A 27,530-nucleotide genomic window follows, 5' to 3' on the forward strand; every position below is an offset into this window, starting at 1 on the left:
CTCTGTCCAACCGAGTCCCCTTGGTAACAGATGGTTGTCTCATACACGTTGTAGCACAGAGGCCACATAAGGCAGGACCACACTGTACACAAAGGCAACACGTGAACAGGAACACTACAACGACTCCGATGATCATCAGAATCTTCCAACCCCAAGTCGACATCAGGCCCCCAAACCATCCAAGTAGCGTCCAATCCCCTACATCCACGTGTATGGATTCGGAGATCTTATGCAACCTCGAGATGGCTTGATAGACAGTAGGAGCATTATCTGGAATGAAAATGCAGCAGCTCGAATGGATCACCTTACATACCCCACCTCGATCTGCTAAGATGACATCTAAGACCATACGGTTTTGTAACGTCATAAGTCTCTCCGCCTGAAGTTCTGTGGTGATATTACCAAGGGCACTGGCAGTAATATTAGCTGTCGATTCTACCACTCGAGTCAACTGTCTCAGGTTCCTACTATTAACCATAGGTCCCCAAAACGGGAGGAAACCCTTGAAAAAGTCTCCTGCCTCTTGACCGGCAGTATCCTCTTCGCTAATTACGCCTCGCACAACTCTAGTCTTATGATAATCGGCATCTACAGTGAACGTCGGAGGCAACAGATTTGCAATGAAACATGAGCCCATGAAGTCAGCGGGCAACCATGTGTATGCACGATCATAGCAGATAAAGTATGTACCCTTGGCAGCCAGAAACACAGGGGACGAGAACATCGGCAGAATGTAATTTTCAGTGCAAGCACTTGCTCCAAGTCGGGCTTGCGATCTTCGGCCACGACCCATAAGACAAAAATTACCAGTGTGGGGTACGACCCATATCGGAGGCGAGCTTTTAAGCTGCTTCTCGCTAGTGAACACACTATATTCACCTCTACTTAGGACCCTATAGGCCTGTACCTCTTCTTCGGGAATAAGCGAAGGATCATAGATCTCACTATCTAAATCCTCTATTGCTATTGACAAAGGTTTTTGATACGAGGTAGGACCAGAGTAGGGGGAACGTGGTTCTCGAATGGGGTGGAAACCCAGTGCGCTTCGAAACATTGTTTGAAATGCTCGAGCTGACCCTTGGGAACTATACGGTAACACCAGATATGGAATTCCCTTATCTGTAGTATGTGGCATCAACCCACACACCCAACAATTAGTAGTGTTAACCACTAACTGATGCTGATGGAGGAGCTGAATAAAGGAATTGTTGCGGAATTCTACACGTCTAGCCTGCTCGTGTTCCGGTAACATGTGAAAGGAATGGGGAGAAGCAGTAGAGGTAAGATTAGGGTAAGGAGTAGGAGTAGGTGTAGCAGGTAAGAAGTAAGACATCGTATAATACACCCCACCCGCCAATAATGCAGAAGCAGTCAAAAACAATACAAACAGTTGGAATATGAAACATTTGGTACGACTGAGTTGCTGCAGCTTGAATCTGTGGACTTGAGCCCCCTCCAAATCATTCAGCTTCGAGAATGCCATTCCCTACGACCGTCCGCAACGTTTCTTGACGCACTTCGTTCTGTGCAGCAATAGTCAATCCCTAGGAGTTCCTAGGAACCGACGGCCTTTAACCTAGCGTCAAGACCTACTGTCCAGAAGGAAGTACGCGCGCGGCCCTACGGCCTTCAATGCACAATATGTACGTATGCAAAAACAAAGTCTCTCAGCTGTAAAGGCAAAAAAAAGGTACAAGGAGTGAAGCTCAAAATATATGTACAAAAATAATTACAGTGATACGAAAGTTCAAAACTGATCACGGAAAACGGGATAATGCAGTTGTCGATACGGCAAGGCAAGATCTTTTTATTTGTCCTTAGTGCGAGATCGCAAAAAGTATCGGGTTTTCCCAGGACGTGTTGCTCGTCAAACAAAGGATCCGTTGAAGAGACAGCGTCCTGCTGATCAGTTGAGTGTTCTGGTCTTGAGTCTTTTGATGCTAATTGTTCAACGGTGTCTTTCTGCTGCGCTGAGGATTCTTCAACAAGCTGTGCGTCGCTAAAAGGCACAAACGCCGGCAATGTTTCTGTTTCAGATGACGCAATGCCTCTCCTTACCCACGGGTCTGCCGGCAAAGGGATGGGGACTCGTTTGGTGTGCGTAGCATGCACCCAATTCTTACGTCCCTCAAGACGAACGGCAGTCCTCGTGGCCAGGAGCACTTGGTAGGGTCCGGTGAACCTCGGGTCCAGGTTATTTTTGCGTGAAAAGTTCCTTGTCACCACCCAGTCTCCGGGCTGGAGCTGGTGGCCTGGACCCTCTGTCTGCGTCTGCAATGCGTCGTAAACCTGTTGGTGAATTAACCTCAGTTTAGCAGTCAAGTCATGTAGATAATCGATCAACATTGGGTACTCAAGATCAGAAAACATTCCTGGCCTAGGAACCCCCCACACATTCGCAGGACGGCCGAACACTATTTCATAGGGACTAAGCCCTACTCGGGAGTGTACAGTCGCCCTAGTTGACAGTAATGCTAAAGGCAAAGCGTCAGGCCACGAAAGACCAGTCGTAGCCTGAATCTTCGCTAACTTTAGTTTAAGGGTGCCGTTGTACCCTTCAACCAATCCAGCTGACTGGGGATGATTGGCGCTGTGGAATTTCTGATTAATTCCAAGGCCCTTACACACACTCTTCATCACACTTCCAACAAACTCACTTCCGTAATCTGACCACACGACTCTAGGCATTCCATACCGAGGAAAGTATTCCTTCAGTAGGATTTTCGCAGTAGACAAAGCAGTATTGTCTTTGAGAGGATAGGCCTCGATCCATCGGGAGAATGCGCAAACCACAACTAAAACGTATTTCAGGTTATTGCATCGCTCCATATGGATGAAGTCCAATTGAATCACCTCAAAGGGATACGAAGGGGGAGCAAAACTGCCAGCAGGAGTTGGGGTTCCTTTGCCAGGATTGTACATTATACACACCATACAATTCTTCACCAGACGTTCAGCACATTTCGTAATGCCATCATTCTTCCACACAGGAGCCAGCAACTTACAAATACCTTTCGCGCTAATATGTGCTAACCCATGTGCCATTGTCACAACGGCCAGCACATACGCATCAGGCAACATCCATCTTTTCTGATCCGACAAATCAATCCAACAACCATTCGCATCCAACTTCCCCGTACTTTCTTTCCACTTCGTCTTTTCAGTCTCGGTGGCCTCATTCTGAATTGCTTTCACACTCTCGATAGTGTCTTCACACATACTCGATTCTGTAGGCCACCTAACTGAACTCGTCACGTACATTCGAGTGCTAAGGTTCCGGGCAGTCTCCTTAGCAGTCTCGTCCGCAAACGCATTACCACGGCCAACATCATCCGTCACCTTACGATGCGCACTACATTTAACAATCGCAACTTGCGTAGGCAAAGTCAATGCATCCAAAAGATCATTCACAAGCTGGCCATGCTGAATCTTCGTACCGTGCGACGTCAAGAAACCTCTCTCTCTCCACAATCGTCCAAAGCTGTGAGCAACACCAAACGCGTATTGACTGTCGGTAAACACATTCACACGTTTCCCTTTCGCTAACACACATGCTCTAGTAAGAGCAATCAGCTCCGCAGCTTGGGCAGAATTCTGATTCAACCTTGCAGTCTCGACAACAGTATTCAATGTTACAACAGCATAAGCAGTAGTCACATCGCCATTCGGCAACTTAAAACATGACCCATCCACATACAAAGTGCCATCCGGATCTTCCAATGGGGTGTTTTTAAGGTCCACTCGACCTTTTGTTTCCTCTTCAGTCCTCAAGTAGCAGTCATGTTCTGCTACTTCATCTGACTCTGTGCTAATTGGTAACAAGGTTGCCGGGTTCAGAACGTTACAACGTTTTATCTGAATGTGGCTTGCCAAGAGCGTCAATTCGTACCCAGACAACCTCGCACTCGTCAAGTGCTGAGTTTTCGTTCGATTCAAAAGAGTATCGACTGCATGCGGAACCATCACCGTAAGCATATTATCCATGACCAATCCTGCTGATTGTCGGATGGAGACCGCAGCTGCCGCTGTTGCTCGTAGACAACTCGGCAACGCTCTAGCTACTGGGTCCAAGGTCGAGGAAAAATATGCACATGGACGTTGCTTACCACCAAAAGGTTGCGTTAAGACACTCAAAGCACAACCTTCCCTCTCATGAACATATAACGTAAACGGCTTACTGTAATCAGGGGTACCTAACACAGGAGCCGAACACAATGAATCACGCAGCTCAGAAAAACTTTTCTGACATTCTTCCGTCCATGGTAAAGGAGGTGAAACATCCTTGCACGTAAGAGCCACCAATGGTTTCGCTAGCAATGAAAAATTAGGAATCCATTGCCTGCAGTACGACGTGATACCTAGAAAGGCACGCACATCTCTTTGGGTTTTTGGCACAGCCATTCGCGCAATCGCTGCAATTCTCTCTGGGGTCAATCTCCTTCCCTCCTTTGACAATAAGTGACCTAGATAGGTTACTTCTTGACAACAATATTGGAGTTTAGAAGGTGACACCTTGTGATTTAACTCACAGAGATGTTGCAGCAACGACACCGTAGCAATTTTGCAAATGTCCTGAGTATCAGCAGCCACCAATAAGTCGTCGACGTATTGGATCAAGGCCGCACCAACCGGCAACCTAAATGCATCCAGTTGACCCTTCAAGGCTTGACTGTAAATAGATGGACTTTCACAGTAGCCCTGAGGAGCGCGTTTGAACCGGAAGCTGCGTCCACCGAGAGAGAAACCGAAAAGGTCCCTGCTCTCTTCGGCAATCGGGATGCTGAAAAACGCATTTTTCAAGTCAATCACCGAAAACCATGATGCAGAAGCTGGAATCAGAGTCAGTAGCGCCGTGATGTCAGGCACAACAGGAAATTGAGGAACCACAATTTTATTTACCTCCCGTAAATCGATAACAAAACGATAAACAGGCGGTTTTGAAGGATCAGTACGTTTAAGAATGGGCAGTACAGGGCTGTTGCACACGTTTCCCCGAGTCTCTTCAATAACATCTTTCTCGATCAAATCATAGATGATCGCCAACAGTGCTCGTTCACCATCAAGGGAGATACGATATTGGGGAATACGTGGCAGTCGCACATTAGATTTCAACTGAACAACATAAGGGGAGATATCAAGCAGGCCCACGTCATTTGGACCTGTTGCCCACAAAGACGCAGGAAGAGAACTCAATTCCGGTGGGAGCTTATCGAGGGACAAATACATGGGAGAGACAACCCTCTCTCCTAACGTAAGCTTTACACCCGCAGGAGAACAATACAAAGTTGCGTACAAACGTTTAAGCAAATCCAGGCCCAAAAGATTTTCGCCACAACCCGTGGTTAAAATCAACGGAGCTTCTAGCTCACGTGGCCCAATTTTAAGGGGCAAAGGGCGCGAAACTGGATTGCTAACGGGGGCGCCAGAGAATCCAACGGAAACATTTGTTAAGCCAGACAAAGGTGCGCCAGGGAGTTTCGAATACATGATAGAACTTTTCGCTGCACCAGTGTCCAACAGAAAAGGCTCAACGACGCCCGATGTAGCAACTGCGACGTAAGGCCCTCTCTGATCAACCGGAACTGATACCACTCCCTCTCCTTGTCTTTGGCTGTCCTAGTAATTACTGTCGTCAATCCCCTGATCGACGTAATAATCGTCTACATTGTACTGCGCAGATCGTCCTTGCGATGATCCACGTTGATCGAAACAATTATTAGAAGTAGACGAGTTATCCGAGCGATCGTTCTGAGCACCACGACCTCTACCACGTGATGTTTGCTGTGAACCACCACGACCTCCTCTAGATGAGTTACCACTATTACGTTCGTTTAAAACAGGGCAATTGAATTTAATGTGTCCCTCCTGTCTACAATAAGCACATTGATTGTACCCTAACGAGGATCTTTGGGAGGAGGAGTCATTACGAGTTTGGGATCTGTTCGATTGTAGCTGTGATCTATTCTGTTGTGAAGTATTCTGATTTGACCGCGGAGGATACGCTTGTTGCAACAACACTTTAGTTTTGAGCTCTTTCGTCTTTTTATCAGCACGGTCGTTCTCTTCTTTCTCTCTATTCTCATAGTATTGCGCCGTAGCCAGTATCTGAGCCGAAGTAGAAACGGCCCATGCACTTTCCGAATTTCTCAATTTATTGCTCAAGTCGGGCAATAAATTTGAAACAAATTTATCCACAAACAACCTTTGACCACCCTCCGTGCCCATATCCTGACCACTATGGTCGATGAATGCCTCCTCAAACCTCGTAAAGAAGTCTGATACACTCTCATCTTTCTTCTGCTTACAGGCTGACAACTTGTCCCAGTTCACCTTCATAGCTGGCATAAGAGTTTTCATTAGCGTAATAATTCTTTGAGGGAGAGCAGCAATCAACTGTTCAGGCTTAGCGCCACCAACTTGCAACCCATCCGCCGCTACAATGGCCGCCCAATCACCACCTAGTTCATTTGCGTGATCTTCCTGACGAATCTTAGCCCATACCGGTTGCGGTACGACATTGCCAAACAACATGTCGATATCGGCAAGATTCATAACCGTAGCATCTACGAGCTGCGATAATTCTTTGTAATACCCTGCAGGATTTTTGCGAGGGTCAGGCAAAGATTGCTTCACCTGTAACACTTCCGAGCGTTTCCACGGGAGATGTATCCATACTCTCTGGAAATACGGCGGGACCGGAGGGGCAGCTGCGGGATTACCTGGCATCCAAACCGGTGGGACTTCACGCATAGGATATTGGCCAGACTCGTCTGGTTGTTTTTCAATATCCTCAACGAACAATGCATGAGGGATGGGAGCCGGACGAAGAGATAGCAATCGTTCAACAGCACGTCGAACGTTAGTATCCACTATCAGCCCATTTGCGAATTGAAGCTGGAGATCAGACAGAGCGGTGAGCACCTCGTCAGGTGCATCAGCCGCTATTTGATCATAAAGGAACTTACACATTTCGTTAAACACATATCTCTGGGTTGGTATATTGAATTGACAAAATGTTTCGAGGACAACACGGGGTGGACTTCTCTGAGGATTTACCATCCAACCCATCGCCATATTATATAACGCAACGCGTTCTCTGTTTCCAGGAAGCTGACTACGTCTCTGAGGACCATCGGAACCAGCGGACCCATGAACAGGTCCGAGCGAATGAAAGAAGCTAGCCGCAAGAGGAGAATTGCGACTACGAGTAGAGGGAGAAGAATAAGACACAGGGCTAACAAGAGAAGGAGTAGAAACAGTAGCAACAGCAGGGGTTAACAAAACAGGAGCAGTGGCAAGAGCAATAGCGGGAACAGGAGTATGTGGAAGCGGAGGAGCAGTAGGAATAGAAACAGACAAAGAAGCAGGAACAGTCGGAAGAACGGGTGCAGGTTGAGGAACAGGCGGAGGAGGAATAGGCGGAAGAACAGGTACGGCAGGGGCCACAGGAGCTGCGGTACCCTGTACGTACGGAGGTGGCGACTTCATAAGATAAGACATTAAGGGATCCTCAACTGGCTCTTCCTTCTTTTCCGACTCCGTTGGTAAAGCGGGGTAACATTTATCTACAGTCATACGCTGTAATCGGTCAAACACTTCCTTATCCTTAACCTCCTTATCTCGCTGAAATTGCTCTGCTTTCTTCACTATAGTAGCAACATTATCTCGCTGATTACGTTTAGTCTGTCTGATTTCTTTCTGTCGGGCTTCTTTGCGCCACAACCGAAAGGCATCAAACATGGCCGGCCTTGACTTTCTTTCGAACAATTTAATCTCTAGATTATCTAAGATCGGAGCTTCGAAGCTACCATGAGGTGGCCAACGAAGGTCGCCGTCCTTTTTCGTATATTTAATCCAGTAATCGTTAAAGGTAACTGGGCCTAACCCATGCTTACTATAGTGCTCATACGTGGGAGTTCCAACCGGAGGTATCGGACATGAGTCCTCCAGTCGGGAATCCATACCACAAGGTTTGAAACAACTAAACAAAGTACTGCGACCAGGCATCTTGCACACTAGCCGAGTTTCACAAACTTCAAGGGTTACGGGATTTACCAAGTCCCAGCAAAGAACAAAAACCCTCGGTTTTTGGCGGCTGCAGTCGTCAAACAACACAACAAAGTACGCTAGCAAAGTGTCACCGACAAAAACACTCACACAGCGCTAACAACAAAAACACTCGCTAAAGTGTCAACAACCAAGAACTATGGGAGCGACCCACAAATACTTAACTCAAAAATCGATGGCGTCACCAGGAAGGCCCGTCAATCGTCTCGCTATACCAAGGTCTACGCCAGGCGCCAAAACAGGTCTACAGTCAGGGCAGCAGTCCGTCGCAGCCGTCCGGAGGCGGGAATCTTCGCGGGAAAAGTCTTCGGGCCACTTATTTCGACAACAGGATCGATGAAGCGGAGTGCACCTTCCCTCGGAGATTTCACACGAAGTTCCTCACGATCGTCGGGCTTGGACCGGTACCACTGATGCAGCCCCACGTTGGGCGCCAACTGAAGGACTGGGTTCTTTAAGACCCAGCGGTGCCAGGGCACAACACCTGAAACCTTCGTGGGTAACCTGCTCCGGCGTACGAATCACAGAGACACGGGACACTTCCTTCGACGTCAAAGATTCAAGGTTTATTTGCTGCAGGGAACACAGAGATCACGACAAGTACACAGCGTGCAACTTGGGGAGACTGCTTCAAATTGGTTCTGTGGATCGCTCCTTTTATACAGTTTTTACCCATAGGATTACATTGAACACAAAAGTTTACAACCCGGTTCCCACCATTATCCCCCAGAGGGGTCGCTTTGGTCACTTTGAAACACATGAGGTCCGGAACATAAGTGCGGAAACATTTGGCGGTTCCCAACTGTAAAAACCATCTTCCCACCATTAGCAAATTCCAATCAGCAGTAAAACAGATCGAAATGGGAACAAGGACAGGTATAGAGGAAGACGGAGACAGTGGGGAGATCGGAAAGGGTGTAAAAGGGGAGGTATCGGGAAACACGAGATACAGGCATCAAAGGGACGTGCCTAATGAGATGCACGGCTGAGACAATAAGTCCGTGCGGCAAGATGAGCCTCGAGCGGCGCCATCTGCCTTACAGTAGCAACCCCCTCGTCATAAAGACACTCACAAAGAACATGTGTCTTCCGCAGATATCTTGGGAGTCCCAGGGTCGCGAAGCGGACAACGTCCGTTCGCTGGCTACTTGAGGGCAAGAGACAAAATGGATACCGTATCTAAGATGGAACCCGTGGGTACAGATGAAAAACCCACATAACAAACGAACGGTTTAAGTTAGCACAGCAAAACTGCGCCCACGTACTAAACTCGTCATTTGCGGTTCATAGATACCAGACTCGACCATATTCGTGCGAGTCGAAAACACCACTTACAATTGTCACGGAACCTCAGGCCTTGTCAGCTTTCCTCTGTTTGCCGGATCAGCCGTCTTTATTTAAGCCTCCCATTGTTAGGAGGTTCATTAAGGGCCTCACCAATAGGTTTTCTCCCACTCCTTTCATTATGCCCCAGTGAGATTTGAATTTAGGACTTACTTTTCTAATGATTTCTCCTTTTGAGCCTCTTAATAGTTGCCAGTTGTGGCTTCTGTCTTTCACGTTGGTCTTTCTGATCACTTTTACTTCGGCTAGGAGGGTAAGTGAGTGTCAGGCTCTTAGTTCTAAACCTCCGTTTTTAACCATTCATGCAGAAAAGATTGTTCTCAGGATCAGGGCTGCTTTCCTGCCTAAGGTGGTTACTCCTTTCCATTTAGGATGGTCTATTACTTTACATACCTTCTATCCTCCCCCTCACCCTTCCAAGGAGGAGGAGAGACATCATCGTTTGGACCCTAAGAGGGCTGTCAACTTCTACCTGAATAGAACCAGGGCCCTAAGGCTGACTGATCAGCTCTTCGTGGGCTACACTTGACAAATGAATGCCAGAGCTGTTCACAAACAAACACTCTCGAGGTGGATCATCTTGTGCATGAAGATCTGCTGTGCCCTGCCAAGAAGGAGCCTCCTGAAGGTATTCAAGCTCATTCCACCAAAGCAGAGTCTTCTTCTTCTGCTCTAGCTAGAGATTTTCCTGTTGTAGACATCTGTAATGTGGCAACATGGGGCTCCCTCTACACCTTGCAAAGCATTGCTGCTTGGAATCAGAGATTAGGAGGGATGGCCATTTTGCACACTCTGTACTGCAAGATTTTTTGGTATAGGCAGGTGGGCACCCTCCTCCGGGAGAGGGACAGCTTGGGGATTCAATTCAAAAGGTGAGAAATCCACAGGCAAATGTATCCATCAGAAGAACAAGTTATTTACATTCTGTAACGCTTTTTCTGGTGGAGACAGTATCTGCCTGTGGATTCCTCACTGGCCCACCCACCTCCCCGTTGTCCTCTTGTATATACCAAAAATGTTCCGACTATATATATATAAATGTAAATGTTAATTTGTTCAAAATTTCAACTATCCGAAAGTTCTTCACCAATTGCTTTGAAATTTTGACACAACGTTGGATTCAAATAGGCGCGTGTTTTTATATACATAACGTTGGATTTGAATGCACGCATGTCAAATACGCCTGTGTTTTTAATCGAAAGCCCAAACAGGCACATTGAAAATGTCAATGTTCGTTTGTTCAAAATCTTAAATCTCCGAAAGTTTTACACCGATTGCTTTGAAATTTTGACACAACGTTGGATTCGATTAAGCACGTGTTTATATATACACAACGTTGGATTTGAATTTGCGCGTGACCAATACGCACAGGTTTTTTATCATGAGGCCGAACAGACCCTATTGATTTGGTTGCTGCGCAACAACTACAAGGGACGCATAGAGAAAATAGTCTACATATATTAGGATGGACAGTTGGTATCAGGATAGCAAACCGGGAAGTGGGTGGAGGGAGGGGGGAAGAGTTGGTTCACTTTGCAACATTAAGAAAGGACGCATAGAGACAATAGTCTACATATATTAGGATGGACAGTTGGTGACAGGATGGCAGACCCGGAAGTGGGTGGAGGGAGGGGGGTGGAGTTGGTTCACTTTGCAACATTAAGAAAGGACGCATAGAGACAAAAGTCTACATATATTAGGATGGACAGTTGGTGTCAGGATGGCAGACTGGGAAGTGGGTGGAGGGAGGGGGGGGGGAGTTGGTTCACTTTGCAACATTAGCGCGTGTTTATATATACACAACGTTGGATTCGAATACGCGTGTGTACAATACGGGTGAGTTTTTAATTGAAAGGCCGAACAGACCCCATCGATTTGCTTGCTGCGCAACAACTACAAGGGACGCATAGAGACAATAGTCACAAAAACATATTGTATACCCACAAGCATTGTGAAATTAAACATATTAGAAATGTGCGCTTACTCTTTTCTTTCGCTTCCATTTAACCAGACTGAGCCACAGCAACGTGTGGCCGGGTACAGCTAATATATTTATAAATATATTATGTACACTGGGTATTCTTGTGTTATGTTTTCGGTCCACCCATTCGCCTCAAAGGCACAGAAAAAATGGGTGCAACTGACGTCAGCACGGCGACAAACTTCTTATGGCTCCAGTGACGTCATACGGTGTCGCAAGCGGACGTGGAAGAGCTAAGAAAATAATTTCCATAGAATGCTGGTGCAGGGGTAATTCTAAAGGTGAGGAATCCACAGGCAGATACTGTATCCACCAGCAAAGCATTACAGAAGGTAAGTAACTTGTTCTTTCTGTTGGTTCCACAACGTTTTCCAGTTCAACTCAGGTGCATTGAGATACTCTGTGCACACCCCAAAAGGGGAAGATGAGGATGATCACAAAGAGGCTGACATCCTTCTAACTAAAGACACACATCTCGAGGCCAAGTGATTGCAGAACATGTGCATGATGCAGAGTGTTGAAGAATGTGGCAGAAATGCTGCCCATTTATCTAAATGTAGACTAGTCTAAACCAGCACTTTTAAGATGCACTGTTGTTGCTTAATGAGCCCTTCATTACTCAGCATTCCATTATTTGTTAACATTTTGCTTATTTGAGTTATTGGTCCTTGCAGCCCTAGCACCTCCTTCAGAAGTCTTGAGTTTGACCAATGTAGCTAAAGGGTGAAACATGGATGTGTGAAATAATCTTGATTTTCCCATGCAGATTCAACCTGGCAAGATTGACATGGGAGCTTAATCATAAGCAATATCAACATGTCTCCTCCTGGCTCAGATGGATTTCATACCTACCTAATCTTTATTTCATTTTACAGTATTTAAAATTCTCAGTTTTGGATAGATGTTGATTTCACAGTCTGTTATATTTAAATGATGTTCACTCTTCTCACCTTATGTGTTTTTCAGGCAGATTCTTCTCAATTCCTGAGGCAGTTTGGAATTTCACATTTATATAGCCACCCTGTTCTTGTGACCAGAACTAGATCAGGTCCATTGGTGCCACCTCCAAAACCTTCACAAATTCCAACTTGGAAACTCATCCGTATAAAGAAAGCTCCTATTCTCATATCGGATCCCCCAAGTAAGTCTGCTCTTATAAGAAAGGGACACAGAAATTAAATTCTGAAGCCGATGTTTATACCTAAGGAGCTAATTTGCTCTTGAACTTTATATAAGCTCAATATTTAATTGTGATGTTTAACTGCAAGGGGTATAATAGGCTCATACCTAACTAGTTTTTCATAATCAACCTGCAAGCTCATCATACCACTACTGAGGCTAAAACAGTATGTGAGTAAATACAATTGGCACTCACCTCTCACCATACTGCAGCCCGTCAAAAGCATGATCAATAAGAGCCTGTTGCTGCCATCTCCTTCATGAGGTCCTGTTGGTCCTATTGTTTTCCCAGAAGTCAGATAGGTCCTTGCCTTGGTATGCTGGCACAACAGCCATGTTACCTTATCTCTGTTTAACGTAAGAGCCGAGCTCTGAACATATGGGAGCAATGGATGTTTATTTATTTGAGATTTTATTTATTGTGGGCATGGCCCAAAGGCATCAGAGCACTTAATAACACACAGAATACAGGGTTACAGTAAGTAGTTAAACCCTGACGTTTACATCTGTGGATGTGTACAATAGTTACCACAAGAAACAGTTAAAACAATTTGGCAGAGGGCATACACAAAGTCAAATCCGGGTGCAGTAGAGAAAGTACTTAGGTCTGGTCTGACAAATAGGAGATGCTGAAGGTCACTTTTGAAGGTTGCTAGGCAGGTGGTTAGATGGAGTGAGAGAGGCAGAGAGTTCCAGTTTCTAGTGGTGCTACCAAAGACTGCTTCATGTACCACTCTCAAGTGAAGGTTGGTGGTGCCAGGAGCAGGGATTGGACTTTTATAGAACCCCTTTTTGCACCAGGCATTTTCAGTTTTTCATTTAGGAAGGAGAGGAAGAGTGTAGCTCTCTGTGGGTAATACAGGCGAGTTTGAATTGGGTTCACTCTTCAGTGGGGAACCATTGGAGGGTTAAGTAGGAGAGGGAAAATTTGGTCTTGAGACCTAAAACTAAGCGTGCTGCAGCATGTAGTGTTGCTCTCAGTGGGCCTAGATGAATTTTGGGAATGTCTGAGAGAAGGGCAATTCCATACTCTAGTCTAGAGAGAACGAGAGATTGGATTGTTTTCAGGTCTTGATGTGGAATCAATTGCCTGGTGCCCTGAAGTTGCCTAAGTTGGTGACATGCGCTAATGGCAATTGCTGCTACGTGGCTGTGAAGATTGAGATCATTATGGCAGAGCAGCCACTTAAGGTGGGAAAGTTGGCCATCCATTCTTGTACTGGAGTTTTTGCTTCCTCAGGTGAGAGCAAAAGAAATTCTGTTTTAGTTGGGTTGAGGTTTAAATGGTGGCTCGACATCCAGTTTTGAATCTTTAAGAGTGTATTTGAAAGCAGGCAATGTCCTCTGGGGATGAGATTTTCAAGTATATTTTGATATCGTTGACGTAGAGGTGGAGGAGAATTCCAGAGTTTCTGAGAATCAAACATAGTGGTTCTAGTTAGAGGTTGAAGAGGATTCGGGAGAGGATCAAACCTTGAGGGACACATTGGTGAGTGCTGAGTGGTCTTAAGAACAAGTTGCCTATTTTCACAACTTGGGAACGGTTGGATAAGATGAAAACCAGTTGAGTACAGTACCTCCACATCCCATGTGCAGTTCAAGAATACGAAGGAGTTCAACATGGTTGACAGTGTTGAATGTGGCGGATAAATCCAGGAGGATCAGGAGGCAGGGTTTGCCAGAGTTGATGATTCTAAGTGAGTCCATAAGGGAGGATCACAGTTTCTGCGCTGTGACCCTGGCAGAAACCTGATTGGAGAGAGTCTACGAGGTTATTTATTCGAATGGTGAGGCTAGTTGGGACACTACGCAACTTTTGATGGCTTTGCCTAAAAATGGTAGTGTGGAGATGTACCGACCGGATTTTCGGACCAGATGGAATCAGCTCCTAGGAGCCCCTCTAACCCAGCCGGAACGTAATCACTTCCCTCCTTAGAATATATTTACAATGGGTATAGATATATGTATGTACATCACGCACCTAAGGATGGGGAAAATAGCAATAAACATGCATAGGTTTTCTACAATATCCTATTCATACCAACTAGTCTCGCGGCCACTTAGGTCCAGACTAATCTGCCCTGGGGCAGGTCTGATTATATACCCTTACACACTGATCTCCCTAAGTGCTCACTCGACACGCAATCCGGCGTGTCTACACACATGGGCCTGCAGTCCCAGTGCTCTCATTCACACACGGTCCGCAATCCGGCAGACCTCCACACCGTATCCTTCCGGTGCTCTCATTCACACACGGTCCACAATCCGGCAGACCTCCACACTGTATCCCTCCGGTGCTCTCATTCACACACGATCCGCAATCCGGCAGACCTACACACCGTCTATCTTAGGTGCTCTCATTAACGCCGTGTACCAACGACGATCACTTTCCTATGAACACTTAGGGAAAAAGTCTCTCATTGTCTACTCAGGATAAAACTACGATAATAGAAATCAGTATGGCTTTACAAATTGAAATATGTACCTTCTGCTCCTGACATCAAATGTTCCCTTTCTTCCTCATTGCTCAATCATCTCTTACCTGATCGGGATTCGCATCCGTTCATGCAAACAATGTTTGACTAGAAGACAAGGTTACCCTGATTGAACAAGAATACAAGGCACATGTCGGTTCACTAAGAACTGGGGTGTTTTATTACAATAAAAATTAACACAATACTACACAATATATATATTCTGCAAAGAAAAGTAAAGGTTAGAATGCGCGCTTTGTAAGGGAAAGGGCGGAGGTCACCTGGTTAATATGAAGTCGGGGTTCGGCAGTCATCTAGGTTCCCTTCTCGTCTGTGTCCTGGCTCGTCTCAGAATCACACCTTAGCAGTCACGGGTACACGTCTGCACCGCTATGCTCGATCTCCTCTGCTTCCCTCCATTTCACTGGAACCTTGCTCGCTATTAACTACCGTCTCTCTTTCTCTGTCTCTGTTCGCTCCGCGCTACTTCTCCTTCAGTCTTTCTCAGAGAGTCTCGGTTTCAAAATCTTTCTCGGACTTCAAAATGGCGACTGTCTACCTGGAAAGTAATTAAGGGCATAGATGCTAACGGCTAGCTGCCGCCTACAGACTGACTGACTCATTGCCTAACACTTTCGTTAATATCAAAACCTGTCCCTTCATGGAAAGTTACGGCCAGTAACCTGCCGCCCACCAAATTCTTGTACCTCCCCGTACCAAGGACACGTTCCCAGCCGGCCGGCCTGAAGTTGTGTCTTCGGAGTGGAGAAAAATACAGTCTTTCGATAAGGGCCAGCCTGAACCGGTTCTCTCCAAGCGAACAACACCTCAAAACTAAAACATTACACTTGACCTAGAAAGCCTCTCAAGCTACCAGGCAGAGGGCAAGATGGAGTCTGTCCCGTTTGAGGCCTACAAGGCCCAAAATAAGCATAAGCTCCATGGAAGATATACTAACACTCTTGCAAAAGGATGGATCATCACTAATACTTATATATCTATCCCCTAGCTTAAGTTTATAAGCCCTGATCTAAAGAAAAGGGTACGAAAATGCACTACTGTGCCTCATGGATAGGTCCTACCTATAGTCCTAATCCCTATACTATAAGGGTAATAGGCTGGAGTCATCTTCCATCATTCTCCCTCTAAAAAGGGCCGAAAAAGTCGGTCATTACACTTCACCCTTGACTCCAGTCTATTAACCATGTTCTATATGGAACTAACATCAGTAGAAGAATAATAAGAAACAAAATTAACTGATCTATTTTTCTTATCAAATCTACAATATTGGAATAGAGAAGGAATGCACTGAATAAAGCAGCAAATGGCCACTAAAATACAAATAGAAATCATAACACCCCCTATAATCTGTCGTAAAGAATGTAAATCAGGTAACCAATTAAAGAGCCAGTCAAACCAGCCCTGATCAATATGTTTTCTAACTTCTGCAGTCAAGTCGTGAAGTTTGTCAATATGGGCCTGAATCGATTTAGAGTGGTCAGATAAATTAAAGCAGCAAAGACCTTCAAAATCAGAACAGTCATGTCCATGTTTTAACAGGAGATAGTCAATTGCTGCACGATTTTGCAAAATTGCCCTGCGTTCACCCTGGGCGTCTAATAACAGGTCAGATAACACGGTAGAAGTCTGATTAATGGATTTAACCATCCAGCAAGCCATCTTGCCAATAGTTTTAGCATTGTAAACGGCCAAATCCGGGACACCAATAATAGTAAAAGCTAAACTAAGATATTCAGACTTAGAATAAAGATGAATGGAAGAGTCACAGTCCTCATGAAACGTCATAGATTTGCGGACCACACGGGAATGGGAACCAGGGTGCGAAGAAAACATTAACAAGCTTAATCTAGTGATAGCACATGGACCTCCAGAAATATTTGCAGGAATATAGGGCCAGGAGGAATTCCCGCAGGAAAACAACCAGCCAGAGGGCAACAACATTGCACGGTAATAACTAGGAGCAAGTAATATACGTTTACATGTCATATTGTTTTTAACGGAAACACATGAATTCAGAAGTCTTTGTAAGCACAGCAATCGTTGATGAGCTGAAAAAGAAGTGGCAGCTTGCAACTTTAGTTTAACACATTCAGTAATAGCCTTAGGATCACATGTTAAAATGAAGCATAAGTCACCCTGCGAAATGTTGTAGGTGGTAAATCGGGAATGAACCGGGGGAACGGAGTCTGAAAGGATGGTACACAAAGGGCAAAATTCATGGGCCGCAAAATCGCCCAGAATAATATTGGGTCGGGCACTCGAAATATTGAAAATATATCGCAACATTTCAGTGGAAGCAGGGACAGCAACCAAGCAGGTCGCCAGGATATCAGTCACAGACCTCATGGGAGTGAGGCAGAAATGTGGAGAGTTAGTCACTCGCTTTGCCAAGGTGATCCAAAAATTTGCTGAAGAATCCCACGCAGCGAAGGAACGCGGAACTCGGGTTCTCCAATCAACCGAAGTCTGTGGGTTCTCTCCTCTCCCGGCGTAGCAGACCAAAAGGAGCCCAACGCCGGCACATCCTGCAGCAGCAGTCCAGAGAATGATCTGAAAGAAAACAAATACAGGCCTTACTCATTCTCGTAAATAACATTTGTCAGCCGGGACAGCTTCCCAGCTATCTTTCCCTGGTCTCATCACCAAAATGGTATTATCATGACCGGTCGCAATGACTTCAGCTTGTTCAGGGGGATGTTTAGGCGATTGCACCCATATTTTCGCACCAGGGTTGTCCGAAGACCCGCAGCCTTTTTGGCCTCGTATTGTTAGCAAAGTCGGGGCAGTGCCTTTCTTAATCTCACCACTGAAAACAGGCATAATGAGCAACTGAGCAACACAGTCAGATTTATGAATTGACAAGTCAATCTCACTGCTATTAAGCAGGAGAACCTTAATCTCTCCCTGATAATCGCTGTCAATCACTCCTCCGAGAACTTGAATACCTTTCAAGGCAAGGCCCGATCTAGGGGCAATCAGTCCAAAGCTACCGGCTGGTATACAGACACCAACGCCAGTTTCAACAATTATTCGGTCTCTACCTTTCAGGACAGTGTCATTCATAGCATGCAGGTCTAAGCCTGCGGAACCTGGGGTTGCTCTGCATGGAGCCAAAGCTCCGGGGGTAATTTCCCAGTACATAACAGTATTAGCCATGGTGTTGGGCTTTGCATCAACAGTTGGAGGAAACAAACGCATTAAAGGAGATTCAGCATGCAACAAGGGACGATTATTTAAAATTAACAATGCCTGGAGTAAAAAATCTCTCCAGTTCTTGTAGTGTTCATCAGTTAACTTACGTAGCTGCTCTTTTAGCAAACCATTCATCCTTTCAATAAGGCCCGAGGCCTGCGGATAATATGGAATGTGAAATACCCATTCAATGTTATTTTCTACACAGAATTCCTGCACCAATCTTCCACGAAAGTGGGATGCATTATCAGATTGAATTTGAAATGGAACACCATAGTATAATGTAAGCAATTCCAGAGTTTTAATGGTATTGACTTGGGTAGCTTGTTTGCAAGGAAAAGCAACCAATAGGCCATTATAGGTATCAACAGCTGTGCAAACATACTGACAATTTTTGCTCATAGGGAGCGGGCCAATATAATCAATTTGCCAAATTTGAGCGGGCATTTTTCCTCGATGTAAATGGCCTTTAACAATATGAGGCACTGTTCTCTTTCTAACATGCTGACAGATAGGACAATTCAGAATGACATCTTTAATCAAATTTAAAGGAATATGAATTCCTCGATCGGCAGCCCACCTGCTAGTGGCTCTTTCTCCAAAATGTCCCGCTTTTTGGTGGGCCCATTTTGCCAACCCAGCCAAACCAGAATCCTGCATGTCCACCACTGCCTCAGAAATTTTAGACTTTTCATCTGCAATGTTATGAAAGAATTTGTCAAGGGAGTCTATCGTGGTATGAGCATCCACATGAAAGATTGTCACAGTACTCTGTGGGAGCAATTCCCAAATTTCTTGCCACAGTTCTTTACCCCACAGTTCTTTCGAATGCAATTCTCAGTTATGAGAATGCCAAGTTGGTAACCATACCGCCAGTCCATTAGCAGTGGACCAGGAATCAGTGAAAATGTGACATGTGCCAGGCAGTTCTTGTTTCAAAACTTGGTAAACTGCATATAATTCAGCATACTGACTACTCTTTCCGTCACCAGTTGTACTCAGTAATTTCTGCGTGATAGGGTTATAGGATACAGCCTTCCAATGCCGTTTCTCACCAATGAACTTAGCCGAACCATCCGTAAACCACACATGTTGTCTGTCCTCCGCGGACAAATCATCAAATGGCTTACCCCACTTGACAGGAGATTCCTGCACTACAGGCACGGAACAATCACTTCCAGTCTCATTCGATGGCGCCTGCGCCACTCGCTCATGCAACACTGCAACACCTTTCAGACCCACACGTGCCCTGTCCTGAATGTAGCATTTCCATTTAATCACGCTCGCCTCTTGAGCATGTCCAATTCGATGGGATTTCGGTGAACTCAAAACCCACTGCATGATAGGAATTTCAGGTCTCAAAATCACAGCATGACCTAGGGTCAATTGCTCGGTATCCACCAGAGCCCAATAACAAGCAAGCAACTGTTTTTCAAAAGGCGTATAACGCTCACCAGCCTCAGGTAACTTTTTAGTCCAAAAACCTAATGGCACTTTTCGTCTGCCCTGCTTCTGCCATAGACTCCAATTGGCATACAGACCTTCCACAGACACATTCAAATCCACATCACCCTCGCCCACAGGCCACAGATCCAAGGCGTACTGAATTGCTTCTTTCGCCAAAATAAATGCATTCTGTTGAGGTTCACCCCATTCAAACGCATTCTTTTTACGAGTGACTCGATATAAGGGAGCCAAAATCTGACTCAAATGGGGAATATGTTGACGCCAAAAACCAAATAAGCCAATGAAACTCTGAGCCTCTTGACTATTCCTCGGAATTGCAAAATCTAGAATCTTCCGCTTCACCTGTGGGATCACTTCTCTGTGACCTTCATGCCAAATAATGGCCAAAAATTTAACATTTTGGGATGGGCCTTGTAAGTTATCAGGATTAATTTCCCAACCTTTTGCACGTAAACAATCAAGGATCTGATCTAAATAGGACTGGACCTGTTCTTGCGTTTCACCTTGAATCAAAATGTCATCAATATAATGACACACCTGAATTTGTGGATGTACGGGTACCTCAGACAAATGTTCCGCCACCAGCCGGTGACAGATCTTAGGACTATGTACATAACCTTGAGGAAGACTCCGAAACGTCATTTGACGGCCATTCCAGGTAAAACTAAATGTTCCTGACACTCGGGGGCAATTGGAATTGAAAAGAAAGCATTAGCAATATCAATGGACGCATACCATGTACCTGGATGCTTCTGAATTCTCTGAATCAAAGTAACCATGTCTGGCACTGCAACAGCCAAACGAGGTGTATGTTTGTTCAATTCTCGATAATCAACAGTCATGCGCCAAGAATTATCACTCTTGCGCACAGGCCATACGGGATTATTCCAAGCAGAAGTGATTGGAGTTACAACTCCTGCGTCAACCAAATCCTGAATTGTGGCACAAATTTCTTCATGACCACCTGGAATACGGTATTGTTTCTGTGACCACTTTCGTAGCTTGGGGAATTTTAATGGGGGGCATCCGCAAACGGCCAACCCGTACGGGTCTGGACGAAATGTAATGCTTGGTTCCAAATTGATAACAACCATCATCCAAATGCAAAGTCATTCCTTTTAAAATATCAATTCCAATAATATACTTCAAAAGCGGTACAACCAACACAGAATATTCTTTACAGGGAATTCTGCCAATTTTCATCTCAAGTGTAGTTTGCACTGCGGGGGTCTCTTTACCACCTAAACCAGTAATCGTAAAAAACTGTCCTTTAAATTTCTTCGATTTACCATGAATTAAAGTGGCCTCCGCTCCAGTATCTACTAATGCTTGGGCCCTTTGGATATTACGATGTTTCCAAAAAATTTCAATATCTACATAGGGTCTATTGTCTTTGTGAGCCCACCTGCGTACCAGAGCTTGACCTATTTCCTAGTCATTTTTACTGTGGTCAGTCAACCAAGACAAATCAGGATAAATGCTTTCAACTTTCTTAGGAATCGGAATGTCCTGCTCATATCCATCCCTATTACGAAATGGATTATTGTCATTTTCAAAGAATTGAGAATTGCGGTCAAAAAGCTTGTGACGATCCTCCCTTCTCCTCAAGTCAGGGGAATAACCTCTTTCATCTCTGTGTCTATTAGAGACACGATCATCTCTCCCCCTGTCTCTCTCTCCCTCTCTCACCCTTATGCTTTCACGGCGGGGGGAAACATCACGTTCATAGCGCCGGTCATCACGGCGATCAGCATCCACACGAAGCCTCTCATCACCACTGCCATCAGAACCACGATCACAATCATTCTTTCGTACACGACGGGCACCCTCCTTTCGATCTAAACCACGCTTACGAAACATGTCCCATAAGCGATTATTAGGTTCACCGTCAATGTCCTCCCTTTTCACACCATCAGCCAAAAGTGCAAGAAACATATCACGTCTAGAGAATTTATAATCCCCAGCGGTACGACCCTCAGGTCGAGATTGTCTCTCAGGTTTAAACCATTCACCCAACTCACCAAGCTGACGAACAGATTCAAGCACCATAGACAAAGGATTGCCAGTTTGATTGATCAACAAAGTCATCATAACCTGCTTATAAGCAACAGGCGAAGAACGGATAATGCAATTACGCACAGAAGATGTTAAAAGACCATCCAACAATCTGTCAGAAGTACTGAGAAAAATCGCAGTTTTCATCACTTCCTCTTTCAAACGTTGCGACGCATCGCGCAAAGTATACCATGGCTTGTCGTTGACAGGCCAATCAGATTCAGTAGGGTATTTATGGTTACAGCCATCATTCGCAAGATGGAGCAAACTAATTTGGCCAGCACCATTATAATTCCGAAAATGATCTTGTACAGTAGAATCGGAACTCAAAGAGCAAAATCGTAAACAATCACCAGCATCAAGCATGATACCAGCAGCACCCAGTTCATAAAGGCGCACCATCCATGTAAGCAAAGTTTCACCGGGCCGTTGACGAAATCGTTGTAAAATGTCACTAACCTCCTGTTGAGTAAAATCTTCAATACTATCCAAATGAATACCATTCGGCATACCAGGAGCCTGTTGCAATTTGCGTCGAAATACAGGGTGAGCAGAAACCTCCGGAAGAGCCTCCGAGGAAGCCCGGTCATTAGATTTAGAGGAACAATCAGGGCGTGATACGTCATCAGAACGGGTAGAGCGACCACGGTCGCCAGAAGTGTTGTCTTTATCACAAGAAGCAGATTTACAATCACGTCCGGAGCGAGAAGACTCGCGCTTGTCACTCTCCTCAGCCGAGGAGCCAGAATCATTTGAATCCCAGATATTACCATCCCACTCATTGGGGTTCCAATCCAGTCCGGCTTTCACCACAACCAGACGCACTTTCCGCGTAGACACACGACCACGACGGTGTCTGTATTTATATTTCGCAATGCGAACTGCAGCCCTTTCGGCTATAGTTTGATAAGTCTCAAGTTTGTCGGCAAGCAATTTTTTTGACACCGCAAAAGAGTATGCGCATTTTGCACTTCAACAAACTTTTCTTCCATATCCACAAACCGTTTTTGCAACTTAACAAACCTTTCATGAAGAATTCTGTATGCAGTTAACACAATCCAACCTCTGTGTCCTAAAATAGGAAGCTCATCACCTTTCACTACTGGAGCTTTTTGCAAGCAAGAAACCACATCAGCAGGCTCCGCCTGCTCCAAACAAGAAGTCCAATTCTCACTCAAACCAGTAGAATCGGCCCACTCACGGGCCAAGGCCTCGTAAGGCGTAGATTCCCAGCCGGGAATCTCAATAGGCAACTTGAAAGTAGATTTCGATTTTTTCGAAAACATCTTGACACACAAAAAATATATGCAATTATCAACAAAGAAAAATACGTACGAGCCGAGCGCAAACCAACAAGATTAAAACAATACAGCGCACACAGGCTTCGTAAACAGTTCGTGACGCCAGATGTACCGACCGGATTTTCGGACCAGATGGAATCAGCTCCTAGGAGCCCCTCTAACCCAGCCGGAACGTATTCACCTCCCTCCTTAGAATATATTTACAATGGGTATAGATATATGTATGTACATCTCGCACCTAAGGATGGGGAAAATAGCAATAAACATGCATAGGTTTTCTACAATATCCTATTCATACCAACTAGTCTCGCGGCCACTTAGGCCCAGACTAATCTGCCCTGGGGCAGGTCTGATTATATACTCTTACACACTGATCTCCCTCAGTGCTCACTCGACACGCAATCCGGCGTGTCTACACACATGGGCCTGCAGTCCCAGTGCTCTCATTCACACACGGTCCGCAATCCGGCAGACCTCCACACCGTATCCTTCCGGTGCTCTCATCCACACACGGTCTGCAATCCGGCAGACCTCCACACCGTATCCCTCCGGTGCTCTCATTCACACACGATCCGCAATCCGGCAGACCTACACACCGTCTATCTTAGGTGCTCTCATTACCGCCGTGTACCAACGACGATCACTTTCCTATGAACACTTAGGGAAGAAGTCTCTCATTGTCTACTCAGGATAAAACTACGATAATAGAAATCAGTATGGCTTTCCAAATTGAAATATGTACCTTCTGCTCCTGACATCAAATGTTCCCTTTCTTCCTCATTGCTCAATCATCTCTTACCTGATCGGGATTCGCATCCGTTCATGCAAACAATGTTTGACTAGAAGACAAGGTTACCCTAATTGAACAAGAATACAAGGCACATGTCGGTTCACTAAGAACTGGGGTGTTTTATTACAATAAAAATGAACACAATACTACACGATATATATATTCTGCAAAGAAAAGTAAAGGTTAGAATGCGCGCTTTGTAAGGGAAAGGGCGGAGGTCACCTGGTTAATATGAAGTCGGGGTTCGGCAGTCATCTAGGTTCCCTTCTCGTCTGTGTCCTGGCGCGTCTCAGAATCACACCTTAGCAGTCACGGGTACACGTCTGCACCGCTATGCTCGATCTCCTCTGCTTCCCTCCAAGTCACTGGAACCTTGCTCGCTATTAACTACCGTCTCTCTCTCTCTGTCTCTGTTCGCTCCGCGCTACTTCTCCTTCAGTCTTTCTCAGAGAGTCTCGGTTTCAAAATCTTTCTCGGACTTCAAAATGGCGACTGTCTGCCTGGAAAGTAATTAAGGGCATAGATGCTAACGGCTAGCTGCCGCCTACAGACTGACTGACTCATTGCCTAACACTTTCGCTAATATCAAAACCTGTCCCTTCATGGAAAGTTACGGCCAGTAACCTGCCGCCCACCAAATTCTTGTACCTCCCCGTACCAAGGACACGTTCCCAGCCGGCCGGCCTGAAGTTGTGTCTTCGGAGTGGAGAAAAATACAGTCTTTCGATAAGGGCCAGCCTGAACCGGTTCTCTCCAAGCGAACAACACCTCGAAACTAAAACATTACACTTGACCTAGAAAGCCTCTCAAGCTACCAGGCAGAGGGCAAGATGGAGTCTGTCCCGTTTGAGGCCTACAAGGCCCAAAATAAGCATAAGCTCCATGGAAGATTTACTAACACTCTTGCAAAAGGATGGATCATCACTAATACTTATATATCTATCCCCTAGCTTAAGTTTATAAGCCCTGATCTAAAGAAAAGGGTACGAAAATGCACTACTGTGCCTCATGGATAGGTCCTACCTATAGTCCTAATCCCTATACTATAAGGGTAATAGGCTGGAGTTATCTTCCATCATTCTCCCTCTAAAAAGGGCCGAAAAAGTCGGTCATTAAGGAGACTGGGCGGTAGTTGTTCAGGTTCTGTGGATCAAGCGATTTTTTTTTTTAAGAGTGGAGTGATTTGACCCATTTTTTGTTGTTCTGGGAAGAGGACCTATTTGAGGGAGGAATAGACCAAGGCGGTCCATATCAGGAATAGGTTTATGGCAAGGGATTTGCTGATAAAGCCTGGAATGGAATATACGATGTTAGATTGCATGCGATACATCCCATGCGATTACAACACGATCGAAACAACGACCACATTGTTACAACGCGAATCATTACATAAGCAAGTTGTTTCAAATACTTGCTGTAGGGGGCACCCTGGACTTAGGAATTGTATAATTTACTATTCCAACTCCAGTGTGTGCAACAGTAGGGAAGGTGTTGGAAATAGTAAATTATACTAATCCTTAGTTTAGCGCGCCTCCTACAGCAAGTCGTTGAAACGACTTGTGATGTAAGGGTTTCACGTTGTAACAATGCGGTCGTTGTAACGACCGCATTGTAATCACATGCGATGTATCGCATGAGATGTAAACTCTGTTTCCCCTGGAATGGCATCCTGATGATGGTTTTAGAGTTTTACGTTGGAGATAGTTCGTTGTAGTTCCTGCTTGGAGATTGGAAAACGGATGACCATGATTTGAATGTAATGTCTTGCATGGTAGAGACTCAACTGTTTCAAGGGAGTTGTTGGTGGGAAGGGAAATATGGATGCCTCTAACTTTTTTATTAAAGTAATCCACAAAGTCATTGCAGCAGGCCACGGATGACTTAGGAGTGACTTAATAGTGCAATGACGTTGAACAGGAGCTTTGGTGTATTCTTTGCAGTATTCATGGGGGCTCTGATATGGGAGGATTTGGCTCTAATGAGTTGATCTTTGTATTGTTTTCTCTCTTTACAAAGTGAAGTCATACTCAGCTGACTTGGTGCTTGTCCCCATTTTTTCTCACGTTTTCTGATAAGCTCTCTTTCTTCATAAAGCTGGTTTGGGAACCAGGGCCCGTAGGGTTTTGGTCTTGATAATTTGCACTTCAGAGGTGCACATTTGACAATAAAGGATTCCATGCAGGAGTTGTACTTGTCAGTGGCCTCATTAAAGTCAAGATATGGGGTAATCGCAATTAAGGTGGGGAAGGCCATGATGGCCATGGCTTCTGTGTCAAGGTTGGATGGGTCTTTAAACCATAGTTTCTCTTTCCTGGCTTGCCCACATGTTTTGGTGTAAGAGCCGGTTGATGGCTGACCAAACTAGGGGACAAGTTGAAACAGGCGGTGGTGAGGGCATAGACACCCTTTAAAGTCCTCAAGGTGTTTGGGGCTAAGGGAAGAGATGATAATAGAAAGTAAAGACATGGCTAGGGTATTTGGCCTCTCTCAAAGATGTAAGGAACAGGGCGAGGAATGGGAGATGTAATGGTAATCCAAAATACATTAAGTCTTGGCAATACTAGGTAAGTCCTTCAACACTTTACGAATGCGCACATCTTTTAAAGACTTTCCAGTCAGCTTTAAAGTTTTTTTGGGAGAGGAGGGAACATCTGTACTATCACCTAAGAGGAAATTAAGCTGTGTCATTGTAAAAGGGTCGTTTCAGTCAGCCAAACTTTTGACTAACTCATAGTACCCCATCCTGTTGCATAACAACAAATGTCTTCATCATAGTAACACCAGTGTAAACCACTCTCAACAAAGAATATCATACATTTCATAAATCCTGTTAATGAAAATGTTGGCATAAATGCGAGTGCACATGCATTTTAAAATAGGGAAAAAAAGTCAGGGATTATGCCATTTTGTTAAACTTGCCTATTGATGTCCTCTGATTTATGTGAAGCAAGACATTTGTGATACTGTTTTCACATGGAGAAATCTGTGAATTCAGGATGGTATAACACGATTCTATCAAGCTTCGTTTTAGGCTAATTTTCTTCTTTTTTAATCTCAAGTACTTGTTTTTAAATATTTTCCAAAGAAGATTAAAATGAGCAGCACCATTTGCTCTCAAACTTCTGGTCCCCAGCTCCCACTAGCTCAGCTTTTTCTCAGGCCTAGCCCCCACATCAGTGTGGGTGTGCTGTAGTGGTGCTGCAGGGAACACTTTACGCGGCTGGATTGCGAAAGTAAGACTTAATTTCACAACCCTGCCTCTTATGGCTGCCACACTTTGGCACAACATAGAGGAGCCATAGGGAGTATGAGTCACGATTTAGCAGGTTGGCACCAAATTGGAGGAAGCGCTAATCAAGAGCGCTACTCAAGAAAGCGCAGCCATATTGAAGAGCAGCCTCATATGCATTCTAGGCTGGGTGATTAACAGGGGGCCTTTTTTGAGTGAGATTCCCTTTTTACTGTTCTACTTACAAATCAGCCACACTGACTATTCCTCAAATCATAAAGCTATACATTGATTTGTCAGTGTTTAAATAATTGTTAGATATAGCTAACATTCAGTCTTTATATATATATACATACATATATATATATATATATATATATATATATGTATATATATATATACATATATATATATATATATATATATATAT

General features: G+C 44.9%; 1 protein-coding gene across 1 annotated transcript in view; it reads left to right on the forward strand.

Moving 5' to 3' along the window:
• ADGB (androglobin) overlaps positions 1-27,530 on the forward strand; it is a 1,363,241-nt gene that overhangs the window by 359,591 nt on the left and 976,120 nt on the right. Inside the window, exon 11 of the mRNA XM_086927423.1 lies at positions 12,359-12,533. Coding sequence (XP_086783549.1) covers positions 12,359-12,533 — 175 coding nt within the window. The remainder of the gene's footprint in view (positions 1-12,358; positions 12,534-27,530) is intronic.

The sequence above is a fragment of the Lissotriton vulgaris genome, chromosome 6 (genome assembly GCF_964263255.1).
Source record: "Lissotriton vulgaris chromosome 6, aLisVul1.2, whole genome shotgun sequence".
Classification (NCBI taxonomy): Eukaryota; Metazoa; Chordata; class Amphibia; order Caudata; family Salamandridae; genus Lissotriton; species Lissotriton vulgaris.